The 13191-nt window shown below is 44.9% G+C and overlaps 1 protein-coding gene across 1 annotated transcript in view; it reads right to left on the bottom strand.

Annotated features, from left to right (window-relative positions):
• DOCK3 (dedicator of cytokinesis 3) overlaps positions 1-13191 on the bottom strand; it is a 454424-nt gene that overhangs the window by 321338 nt on the left and 119895 nt on the right. The window contains exon 7 of the mRNA XM_084829818.1: positions 374-458. Within this exon, the coding sequence (XP_084685944.1) occupies positions 374-458 (85 nt within the window). The remainder of the gene's footprint in view (positions 1-373; positions 459-13191) is intronic.

Raw genomic sequence — 13191 nt, 5'->3', positions numbered from 1 at the left:
TCAGGGGCCACATTCCAGTGGTGGGAGGGACCAAAGTTAAAGGGGTTGGGGCAAAGGGGGTGGGACCAAGCAGACAAAAATACCAGCATAATTTAGCTTAAAACTCTTACTGCCAGTAACAAAGCCTTAGGAGAGGCATTTCAACCTTTTAGAATGGGGAAAAACTGCACAAAAGCCAGAAAACCATCAAATGATTAGTGCCTGGGGGAAAGGAGATGGGGAAGTGGGGTGGGGACAGGGGAAGGGGGCATGGCATTCTGGGGAACCCTGGATGGCCAGATTGGGATCCCAAGAGGGATGGATTTGGCTCCTGGACCTGAGGTTCTCCACCCCTGAATAGTTTTATCATCCTTGTTCCCCCATAAAATATTACCATTTTGTATAAATCAGATACACTGATTTGATCTGAGTCCACCACCTCAAAGTCCTTCCGTGGAACAAGATCCAAGCCCAAATGCCTATGAAGAAAAAATAATGCAATCATCATCCATAAAATATATTTTGCTTTGTCCAGCCTGCAATTTACATATAATTACTTTGCCACTGAAAAGAATGCATGTGCTAAAAACTGTGAAACTGATTTAAGGCCCCCAAAGTAATTTTAAGAAAATACAAGTATTATAAATATGCCATTCATAATATAGCATCAACATCACAGAGCTTGCTGCAGAACGCTAGATAGAACAGATATGCTAAATTGCCAAAATGCTTCTTACTCAGTAGGACTTTGGATTTTGCTTCAAATTGAAGACCTAACAAATTACTACATTCAAACTTGAGAAATTCAAATTTGATGATATAGCTGTCATAGAGATGTCTAGGACCAGAAAAAAACTGGAAACTGGAAAAACACCAATTTTTCCTGGTTTTTCCAAAGACCATTTTGGGTTTTTTCCCAAAAAACTGAACAATTTTGCATTATGAAATATTTTCTTTTAGATTGATGAATAAAATGTTTAAGACAAGGTGTACATTTACTGCTACCTGGCCTTTGCTCTCACAAAATGTTTTCTAAGAACTACATACTAGGAAGACATTTATGTAAGACTAGAGATGTAAAATTTCTGGAAATATTTAAGCCGTGGGGAAATAATGGGTTTTTTTTTCATCTTCTCTATAAGATTCCTGGCATAGGAATTCCAGGAAATCCTTCCATTCTTTATTCAAATGATTGATTTAATGCATCTTTTAATGATAGACATTTAGGAATGCTACAACTCATGCACAGTTTCCTTCCCATATCATAATATGCAAAGAAAAATTACCCTGGTTTCTACAGCATACACATGGGATTGACACCAGCGCTAGAAACTACCTTTCAAAATGAACAAAAATTATAATGTTTATTAAGGGGAATTATTTACAAAAAGGAATAAAATGTCACTCTTCAAATAATAGCTTGAGATTACTTAAAGTTTCTTAAATAAACTTGGTTACTATTCCTAATAGGTAAGAGAGTCTTCCACTGCTAAATAAGACCTCAATAGCTTTTTCTTTAGACCAGATTTCCCTAAAATTCACCCCAATCAATTAATCACAAGAAGGAATGATGCTGTTTTACCTAAAGGACACTTTGCTTACCTGTAACTGAAATTCTTCAGGTGGTCAACTGTGCAGCCAAATAGATGGGATTCTGCTCCTATGCACAGCATCATTCAAAACCTTCTACACCATATGCTTATGATTTTTTTGCAGGAGGATACTCTCCCTGCCCACTCATTTCAAAAGGATCACAGCAGTATGATACTCCCTAGTATTCCTTATGTGGATGCGCAGATGACGTCTTTTAAAATTTCAGTTACAGGTAGGCAACTTTTTTTTGGTAACCTCTGTACAGGCACACATGGGTGACTAGCAAAAGCAACTGTGTGGAATATGCAACAGGACATTCTAGGACCTATTAGCAGCACTGGCACAGCAAGAAAAATTCTGTCATTGCTAGTAGCAGCACAGAAACAGTGATTTCACTGGAGATTGCTGGGGGCTGGGAGAGTTCTAGAGAAGAGCCTGGGATTGTGTCAGAGTACTCTGATTCTGAGCGTACTTTCAGACAAAGAGCTCCTAGCAATATTAATGAGAAAGCATTGTGCAGCTACTCCATCTTTTCTTCCTTAACAGATAATCTGCGAAACAGAAAATACTGAAGAATCTGTGGGAAAACGTGGAAACTGTGGAAAACATGTTATGAATTGAAGACATCATCTGGACCCCCCAATAAAAATCCGCAAACAAGGCAGCAGGATGGCACCATAAAAGTCTCATCAGGAAGCACCCTGAGTTAGTTGTGGTATCAGATTCAAACCTAGCTGCTGAAGCTCAGGACAAGAGACTCGGCAACACATATACTGGAGCAGCAGTGGAAGTGGTAGATCCCGATGCAGAAGTGATAACCATATAACCTAGTTAGTTATTCATGCCCTGATAATATTAAGAGTGAAGTGTTATATGTGAGGCTGCATTTGAAGATGATCAGAAAACTTCAGTTAGTTCAGAATATAGCTATTAAATTGCTGAAGCCAGGTGTTATGATCGTATCATGCCAGTGCTTAGTCAACTGGACTTTTAAAGCCTTTTACAACTTGGAACCAGGATACCTAAGCAGGGGTCTCCAACAGTGCCCACAAAGCTTTCTACTCTCACCCCCATTCAAATAAAAATTAAATGTTAGGGCACCAGGTTCTCCTTCTTAGTCTTAAATCTGTTGATCAGCTGTTTGGCAGGCAGGAAGAGAAGGAAAGAGTTGCTGCCCAATTATCTTGCATCCACACAGACCTTTCTCCTTTGCGCTCCCTCTCTCTCTCTCTCACTCCCAGCCTCTAAGCTTTGCTCTTTCTCTCCCCCACCTCCTTACCTTGCTGTTTCTCCTCCTCCCAGCCTCTAGCCTCACTCTTTCTTTCTTTCCTCTATATCCCTTTTGCCTTGCGGTTTCCCCTTCCCACCCAGTCCCTGGCCTTGCTCTTTCTCTCCCCACCCACCTCGTTACCTTGCTGTTTCTACCCCCTCCTAGCCTAGCTCCTTCTCTCCCTCTCCCTCTTTCCCTTTATTTCATTATTTCTTCCACCTCCCAGCCCCTAGCCTTGCTGTTTCTCTCTGTCTTTCTTTCCAGCCCTGTCTCTCATTCTTCACATACGCACACACTGAGGAATGGAGTGGCTGAGGCTGGGGTTAAGGTAGGGAAACAAATCTTTCCTTTTGGGGCTGGGGGTATTTTCCTTTCCTTTGGGGCCGGGGAAAGGTGTATATGGGGGTGGGGATAGGATGAGCAGAGCAATGTTATGTAGGTCTATTGAGAAGTAATTCCAATTGGGTTCCATGTAAGCATGCATAGGATTGCAACTTAAATGGGTATTTTGTTGTGCTTCTGTGGGGTGAAATATGTGCATTAGTTTTATAGTTCAGACACTTTCTCTTCTTGTACTCAGTTTCTTGGGTGAATTACTTGTCCTTTGACTAGCCTGGCCTCCACGGCAGTCATTCTTAGTAGCAACATCCTCTGTGGGAGCCATTTTGTGGTGGTACCCACAGCAGTTTCTCAAATTCCCAAAAGTGCCCACAGGTCCAAAAAGGTTTGGGACCCCTGACCAAAAAGATCACCTATCTTTACATGTGCCAGATGGGACCCAAGGATCTTCACTGAGGCCCTTCTGTGAGTGCCCCCATCAGATAAGGTGTGCTGGCTGATTACTGGGGAAAGGGTTTTTTCAGTGGTGGCAACTTTGGAACACTCTCCTCAGAAAGGCTCACCTAGCATCCATGTTGATATCATTCCAATGCCAGGCAAAGGCCATTTTACTCTCCCAGGTCTTTTAATTTGTTTAAGCTTCACAACTTTTAAAATAATTATTTCCATCATGTGATTTTATGGCATAGTTATTTGATATATTTTAAATACTTTGGGTTTTTTGACTATGTAAGCCACCCTATGTAATCAACTGGAGTGCAGGATACAGACATCCAAACTAAATAAATGAGTACCATGGGAGGAGCTGTAACCATTCCAGAAGAGGAAACCAGGTTGAGAGCTGCCAATAGAGACGAGGTCACCTGTGCCAAGTTTGTACAGAAAGCGACAAAAATACTGAAGGAGAAGACAGCAGGCTAGAAGGCTGCTGCATAAGTGATTGTGGAGGTGCCAATGCCACAGGTGGAGTCGAAGCAAGCTTCTCAAAGATGTAGGATCAAGAGAATGTGGACCAATAGCAATCTGCATAGCTGGAGGTTAAAGCCAAGGTGCATTCATAGGCATCACCATCCCGCTTAATATAATAAAATCTCTAAGTGGTTTATATACAACTCCCCTAAAACCACTGTTAAATTACATGTAGCATACAACATAGCAACAGTTACAACTTCCAATAACAAAAATGCAACAAATCCTTAAGGCTGACAGGTTCAGGCCTTTAGTGGCCAGTGGATGTGTCAGCCGAATAAATAGTAAGTACTGTTTTGTTCTAGCCTCAAGAAAAAAAAAATGAGACACCACTGCACAGAATAGATGACAGCAGTTGAATGAGGACCTGAGGGTGGCCTGTGGACCTGATACTCCTCCTTCAGGTGGTGATGTGCTGAGCAATTGTATGATCCCAACCATCATAGTAGGTTTCAAGTCCAGACATTAGAATATCTATCCCAATCTGGAGCTGAGACAACTTAGCTATCCCCCCTTCAAAGGGGAATAAAACCATGAGTGGAATGGAGATTGTGGGCATCTGTCATCTCTGCAATGGTCAAAGTGCAAACGATTCCCACAATCGAGGTTGTAGGAGCATGGCTTGTAGCTCTAGCTGGGGAGGGGGGGTACTGCAACCAGTCTGAATGCGGTGAAAAGTCATGCAGGAGTATCAGCTAGAGATGTGAAGGCCTGGCAAAAAATGGAAAGTAACTGCAAAGAACAGGAAAAAATGGGTTTTTTCCAGGGACTCTTTTTGTCCTTGAGGAGGAAAAACTTTTTTAAAAAATACGTTTTCACCCCTATTTTTGCCCCAGGTCCTCACATCTCTAGAAGCAGCATGGTGGAACCATAGAATCATAGAATAGTAGGGTTGGAAGGGGCCTACAAGACCATCAAGTCCAACCTCCTGCTCAATGCAGACACTGAGCAGATGGCTCTCCAGCCTCGTCTTGAATGCCTCCGGTGTGGGAGAGCCCACCACCTCCCTAGGTAATTGGTTCCATTGTTGTATTGCTCTAACAGTCAGGAGGTTTTTCCTGATGTTCAGCCGGAATCTGGCTTCCTGTAACTTGAGCCCATTATTCCGTGTCCTGCATTCTGGGATGATCGAGATGAGATCCTGGCCTTCCTCTCTGTGACAACCTTTCAAGTACTTGAAGAGCGCTATCATGTCTCCCCTCAGCCTTCTCTTCTCAAGGCTAAACATGCCCAGTTCTTTCAGTCTCTCTTCATAGGGCATTGTTTCCAGTCCCCTGATCATCTTCGTTACCCTCCTCTGAACCCTCTCCAGTTTGTCAGCATCCTTCTTAAAATGTGGTGCCCAGAACTGGACACAATACTCCAGATGAGGCCTAACCAGTGCTGAGTAGGGATGGCGGAGAATTTCTCCACGAATATTCGGGAGGCCGAGCGCTGAGGCATTCGGCCCCCCGAAAGTGTTGGGGAAATTGTCCGCCGGCCCCCCGCCCCGCCCCGGGATGGGACTTACCTTCGCCGAATGTCCCTCTCGGCGGTGGGTCCCGGCGGTGTTTCGTGGGGGCGGGAGCCGGTCTACCGACTGGCTGCCACCACCGCCATTGCAAAATAAAAAAGTAAAAAAACAACAACACACACCTGTGATAGGCTACGTGACGATTTACGTAGCCTATCACGGCTAGATTTCCAAAGTCAGCCGTGATAGGCTACGTAAGGGCAACGCAAATAGCGTTCCCTTATTTTCGCCGTAGTCTACGTAAATCTTTACGTAGACTAGACGTGCCAAAATAAGGAACGCAAATGGCGGCGCCCATGGGCTGCGGCCATTTGCGTAGGCGGTTTTTTTTTTCTTCCCAAAGTCACCCATGATAGGCTACGTGACGATTAATATAGCCTATCACGGCTGACTTTGGAAATCTAGCCGTGATAGGCTACGTTAATCGTTACGTAGCCTATCACGGGGTTTTTTGTTTTTTTTTCTTCACTTTTTCTTTCGTGGCCGGGGAGACAGGGCGCTTCTCCCCGGCCTGAATTTTGGCCAGGCGAGGCGGGGCGCCTCCCCCCTTGGCCTGAATTTCGGCTGGGTGAGGCGGGGCGCCTCCCCCCCTCGCCTGAACTTCGGGGGGAGAAGCGAAGCACCTCCCCCCCACCGCGAAGCAAGCTGTGGGACAAGGTAAGTCCCTTTCGTACATCCCTAGTGCTGAGTAGAGGGGAACTAGTACTTCCTGGGATTTGGAAGCTATGCTTCTATGAATGCAGCCCAAAAGAGCATTGGCCTTTTTTGCAGCCACATCACATTGTTGGCTCATATTCAGCTTGTGATCTACAACAATTCCAAGATTCTTCTCGCTGATAGTGTTGTTGAGCCATGTATCCGCCATCTTGTAACTGTGCATTTCGTTTCTTTTTCCTAGGTGCAGAACTTGGCGTTTATCCCTATTAAATGTCATTCTGTTGTTTTCTGCCCAGCACTACAGCCTTTCAAGATCACTTTGAATTCTGTTTCTGTCTTCCAGGGTATTAGGTGTCCCACCCAATTTTGTGTCATCTGCAAATTTCATCAGCATTCCCTGCACCTCCTCCTCCAAGTCATTAATAAAAATGTGGAAGAGCACTGGGCCCAGGACTGAGCCCTGCGGTACCCCGCTTGTTACCTCTCCCCAGTTTGAGAAGATCCCATTGATAAGCACTCTTTGTGTCCAGTTCTGTAGCCAACTGTAGATCCATCTGATCGTTGTTTCATCTAGCCCACTTTGAGCTAGTTTGCTCATCAGGATATCATGGGGCATTTTGTTGAAAGCTTTGCTGAAGTCGAGGTATATTACGTCCACAGCATTCCCACAGTCCAAAAGGGAGGTGACTTGATCAAAAAATGAGATCTGATTCGTCTGGCAAGATTTGTTCTTGACCAATCCATGTTGGCTTCGAGTAATCACTGCATTGTTTTCAAGGTGCTTACAGATGGATTGCTTTATAATCTGCTCCAGAATTTTCCCAGGGAGTGATGTCAGATTGACTGGTCTGTAGTTACCAGGTTCCTCCTTTTTACCCTTTTTGAAGATAGGGACAACATTAGCTCTCCTCCAGTCATCTGGCACTTCACCCATCCTCCATGATTACTCAAAAGATAAAAGACAGTGGTTCTGAGAGTTCATCTGTCAGTTCTTTTATTACTCTAGGGTGCAGTTCATCTGGCCCTGGAGATTTGAACTCATTCAACGTAATTAGGTGTTCCTTGACCACATGCCTATCGATATCAAGCTGCAATCCTGCTCCTTCAGCCTGTACTACTCCTTTGCCGGGGGGGGGGGGCATAGACCCTGTTTTGGGAGAAGACTGAGCCAAAGTAGGAATTGAGCAGTTCTGCCTTTTCTTTGTCATCTGTTACCATTTTGCTGTACTTATTTAATAGCTGAACCACCATTTCTTTCCTCTGACTTTTACTATGCACATAGCTGAAGAAAGCCTTTTTGTTGCTTTTAGCATCCCTCACTAACCTCAGCTCGTTCTCCTTCCTGATGCCATCCCTGCAATTCTGTGCTACCTGCTTGTACTCTTCCTTTGTTGCTTGGCCTTCCTTCCACTTCCTATATGTGTGCTTTTTTGTTTTCAGGTCATCTCTAAGCTTTTTGTGAAGCCACATTGGCTTCTTCTGTTGTCTTCCACGTTTTCTTCTTCTTGGAATTGTTTGTGATTGTGCCTTGAGAATTTCCTTTTTTAAAAGCTCCCACCCATCTTGGACTCCTTTTCTTGTTAGAGTCGCTTGCCATGGGATTTTACTTATCACTGTTCTGAGTTTATTAAAATCGGCTTTCCTAAAATCCAGCATACAGGTTTGGCTACATTCGGCTTTTGCTTCCTTTAGAACCATGAACTCAAGTACAACATGGTCGCTTTCCCCCAGAGTTTCTGTAACTGCTACTTTACCCACTAAGTCATCTCTGTTGGTTAGGATCAAGTCAAGGATAGCCGATCCTCTAGTTCCTTCCTCTACTTCCTGTAGGAGGAAGTTATCTGCAACACAAGTCAGGAATTTCCTGGAGGGGCCATGTTTTGCAGAATTTGTCTCCCAACAAATATCAGGGAAATTGAAGTCCCCCATTACTACTACATCATGCTTCCTTGAAACACTGGCTATTTGCTTTTCAAAAGTTTCATCCTCGTCTTCTCCTTGATTGGGTGGCCAGTAGTAGACTCCGACCACCATGTTCCTTTTATTCTTTGCTCCATTTATTTTAACCCAGATGCTCTTGATGGGGCTACCAAGCTCATCCTCCTGCATTAATGTGCAGAGATATGTATTTTTGATACGTATATAGTGCAACTCCACCTCCCTTTCTGTTCCTCCTGTTCTTTTTGAACAAGTTATATCCTTCAATTGCTGTATTCCAGTCATGAGAGTCATCCCACCAAGTCTCAGTTATACCTATCAAGTCATAATTTCCCTCCTGTATTAAGAGTTCAAGTTCGTTCTGTTTGTTTCCCATACTCTGGGCATTAGTAGATAGACATCCAAGACCATGTGCTTCATGGTCTGGCTTTCTTCCTACATGTTTGTGAAGACTATTATTGGGCGCTATCACAGCTGTTCTCTCCATTGTGGTGCATGAGCCTTCGTCCACTGTTACCCCCAACTTTACATCTCCCCTCCACGTAGGATTCAGTTTAAAGCTGTCCTGATGAAGTTCTTCATGCTGTGGCCAAAAAAACTCTTCCCAGCCTTTGTGAGGTGTAACCCGTCCCTTGCCAACAGTCCATCTTCCAGGAAGTATAGCCCATGGTCCCAGAATCCAAATCTCTTGTGCTGGCACCACTTCGTAGCCAGTCAGTCATTCACCTGGAGTATTTTTCTTTCCCTTTCTATCCCTCTTCTAACTACTGGAAGGATGGATGAGAAAACTATCTGGGCCCCAAAGTTCTTGAGTTTCCTTCCCAAAGCTTCAAAGTCTGATGTGATTTCTTCATAGCTCCGCTTGGTGGTATCATTTGTTCCCACATGGATGAGAAGAAAGGGATACCTGTCAGTGGGCTTTATGAGTGCAGGCAACCTAATCCGTCCTCCCGGGAGACAGCATACCTGGCGAGTCCACGGGTCCTCAAGACATACTTGGGTTTCGATCCCATGCAGCACGGAGTCTCCCACTACTACTACTCTTCGTGTTGTTGAAGGCCTTGGTTTCATTGCTTCTGCTTGGCTGACCTTCAGCCTCTTGCTCGCTCTCATGCAGGTTCCCCTGTAATTCTTCCTCTGCAGGCTCTCCTCCAGTCTCATCCTCAAGTACCTGGAAAGTGTTCCCTAGTTCCACTGCCTCCACTCGTGCTGAGTGTCTTCTAGTTCTTCTGCTCCTAACTGTCACCCTTTTCCTAGGAGTATCTTCTACTTCATTGTTCCTCACCTCAGCAGTTTCCTCTTCTGCCTCAGCTTGCTGTTGCTCTTCTAACTCCTGTACATTGCTTTGCTGCTGTAGTTCCACTGTTCTGTCCAAGAACTCTTCATATTCTCTTGTTCCCTGGAGGGTCGACACTCGCTGCTCGAGTCCTCTTACTTTTTCTTCCAGCAGTGTGATCAACTTGCACTTGTTTCATGTGTAGGCCATGTTGTTCTCAGGCAAGAAAATAAACATGGCATTGCAGGTCACCACCACTGGAGAGTCTTGTCCTTCCATAGTCTCTTTTCCCTTTTTGTGTCTAGCTTTCTGGTTGTTCTAGAGTAGCCTGTGCCTGGTCCTCTACTCACTGCAGGTTAAAAAAAGAGTCCCAATTGTATGGAAGTGTGTGTAACAAGACAAATATTTTTTTTGTAATGAAAACAAAAGTTTAAATAAATAAATAAACAAACAAATAAATAAATAATGTTAGGGGCCTCCCCTGCCGAACTCCTGTGGCCAACTCCTGTTTGCTCCCCCTGTTTGCTTGCTCTGATAGCTCGCTCTCTGGGAGCTTGCTTGCTTCTATAGTCCCAAGACCAGCTGGAGCAGCTTCCTCTGCTCTGCTCTGCTCCAGCTGGTCTGGGAGGCGGGAAACAGACTGAAGCTTCCTGCCCACACAGCTGCTGGGAGTACTCAGGCCACACACCCCCAATTCAGTTGGAGTTCTCAGGAGCACCTGGTGAGCTCATAGCCACTCAGCAGGAAAAGGACAGCCCTCTGAGCTTCCTCCGGCCTACTTACCTCTTTGCCTTTGTCTCCTCTGCAACTGCAACTCCCCTGTCCAACTCCTGTTTGCTCCCCCGTTCACTCGCTCTGATCACTCACTGTCTGGGAGCTTGCTTGCTTCCATAGTCCCAAGACCAGCTGGAGCAGCTTCCTCTGCTCTGCTCTGCTCAGCTGGGAGGCAGGAAAACAGCACCTTCTTGTAGCTGTAATGGTAGTGTCAGGGTGGAAACTGAGCCCATAGAGCCCCAGAGCAGTTCTAAATCTGAGGAAGAACAGCATTCCGTGGGAGAGGACCTCACTCATCTCTCAGAAGCACAGCAGCTGGCAGAGATTCCTCCTGCCAGCATTCCTGGGAGAGATAGTGACCCTGGCAGTGAGAGAGCGCTGGGGGGGGGGGGGCTTGCTGGACACTCAGCGCAGACGCAGGGAGCGACGACAGATGGAGGGAGCTGAAAGGGGGCGCTCCACTTGTTTGGCGCTAAAACAACAGTCACATCCCGAGGACCCAAAGGAAAGAGGGAGGATCTCTCCATAGCCCATAAGTTCAGAGTCTTCCCATGGTTTTCCTTCAAATGGGGGCCAACTGCCTTACCTGGAGCTTAGGCTACTCTGCTATCTATCCCCAGTGCCGTTCCTTGCTTAGTCGCTAGTGATTAGTATCTGTAAGAGTCATAAAGTAATAAAGGAATAAAGTCTTGGAAAGAATCCTCGTCGTCTGTGTCCTGAGTTGGCTATTGGAGGGGACTGCAAGAGGCAGCTAGGGTGCTCCTGACAGGTAGCAGCAGGAGTGATCCTCTATTTTACCCTCTGAGACAGAGCCAGTGATTTTGCACATCATGAGACGGCAGTTGCACATTTGAAATACAGAGGTTGGAGGTGCCATAGATGAGCCCAGACTGGACAAGGGAAAATGTTGTTGCAGCTTGTCCAGCATAGACAAGGATAGTGAAGCAGATTGTGATAGCAGAGGTATGTTTGGCATCAGGATCAGTAGAGTGGCACTCAGCTGAGCTGGGTCAAGAGCTGGGTCATGAGACCTCAGCAGAGCTAGCTCCAGGTTTTGGAGGGCCCTTGAGCAAGACATTCTCAATGGCCCCCCTCCCTCAGTGAGTCTACCACCATTGTCACCAGCTGCTATTTCTCCTCATTCTCTTTCTCAACATTGTTACCACTTGCTTGCTTGACTGGCAGAGAGTCAGTGAGAAAGTAGGCAGTGGCATCTACTGCTCTTCCTTCTTACTACCACTGTCTGGGTCAGAGGGAGGGGCAGGTGAACAAGGAGGCTGCAATGTTGAAGAGGAGGAGCAAGTCCATGAGCCTCATCAGTGGGCCCCTGTTGGGTGTGGGTCCTTGGCAGGTGCCCAACCATGCATACCCTTGACGCCAGTCCTCAGCCTCAAGCAGACCTTTTGCAGTGTAAGGTGCTCCCTTATGCTTTTTAGACTTATTGTGAATTTGTCCAAAGGCACATTGCAACAAGAACTACCTTAGTCTTTCTGCCTTCTGTCCTTGGAGCATTCAGAGCTTGAGCCCTTCCCTTCTAATTCCTCTGAAGTGGAGGATTTACAAGGTATTGCATTCAGTACAGAAACTGGTAATAGTTGGAAAGGGGAATGATGGCAGCTCCAGTCTCAATGACATCATAGCACTTGGCATGTCTGACAGGATAATGATTCAAGAAGATGCTGGTACTGAGCAGATGGAATGCTCTGAGACTGACAGAGAATAAGACAGAAACTCATACACTGAGAATGCTCATTCCCATAGGGTTGCACAAAAAGGGATGGGGTAGATAAATTTTTGACAGTCGACACAGCTGTCCGCTGAGTATTATTTGCCCATATGGAAAATACAGCAAAAAGGCCCTCTGTAGTTGGCAGTCTACTGCCACACCCTTTTCATTTCTTGAAAGAGAGCCACTGTGCCACAGGGCACCCAGTCACCAACATGAGGAATGTGAGGTGAAATCAAAATGCAAAACTGAGACACAGAAAGATTGAAGAAAAAGACATAGCTCTAGCTCACTCGGTTCACAAACCAAGAGAAATTTCCTCTCAATATCATTGCAGTGGGAGTCAAAGAAGAACTGAGTGGGAAAGTACAGGGTCTGTCCCTTGGGCATGCATGTTAAATTCAGGGTGTGTAACCCTGCTGCCAAAAGCTTATAGCCTTAAGTTTGAGAAGATTCCAAATATTGCTTTATGCAGGCACAGTAATCCACATGCATGTATGCCCAGAACCCAAAAAGAACAATGGTGAGATGGGTTTTTTTTCATGCTTTTGTCACTTCATATCCATTAATTTTTGGATGGGCTGCTTCACAAAAAGAGGTGTTCTGTTTTTGAGAACTAAGATAGAAGGGGAAAGGACTGCAGTCCCATTATAAAAATCACCTTGCATTTCTCATACATTTAAAGACTTTTGGAGTTACCAATATAAGCAAGGACTAGATGGTTTATTAAATAAGCAAATGGTATCCTCCAGTTAATAGCATTCATCACAATCAGGATAAACACACTTTGTCACAGTTACCTTTGAACCTTATTTGATATGCTAAATTTAGTTAAAATCTCCTAACACCATGGATTTTCAGCTCAACGGATTCTCTTTCACTAATGCTATGTTAATCCTTCATATTGCTTGTTCATACAGCTACCTTTATGTCATGTCAGAGCAAATGAATTAGTGTTCAGCAGCCATAAAAACAGACTGCCGGTAGAGTCTGCAGAACCACCTTTCAAGATTTTCAAGGAAAAGCTAGACACACATAAGTAGGAGATGGCTTAGGGATAGAGTAGCCTGCCTTACATGAAGTTACTAAACCTTCTTATAAATGATCTAATTCTAATATAGATTCATACTGTATCATATGAAGTTGCCTTGTAAGAC

The sequence above is a fragment of the Heloderma suspectum genome, chromosome 2 (genome assembly GCF_057233095.1).
Source record: "Heloderma suspectum isolate Gila_16-S chromosome 2, 16-S_ref, whole genome shotgun sequence".
NCBI classification, from domain to species: domain Eukaryota; kingdom Metazoa; phylum Chordata; class Lepidosauria; order Squamata; family Helodermatidae; genus Heloderma; species Heloderma suspectum.
The sequence above is the reverse complement of the archived record's forward strand: the minus strand, read 5'-3'. Positions and strand labels throughout refer to the sequence as shown.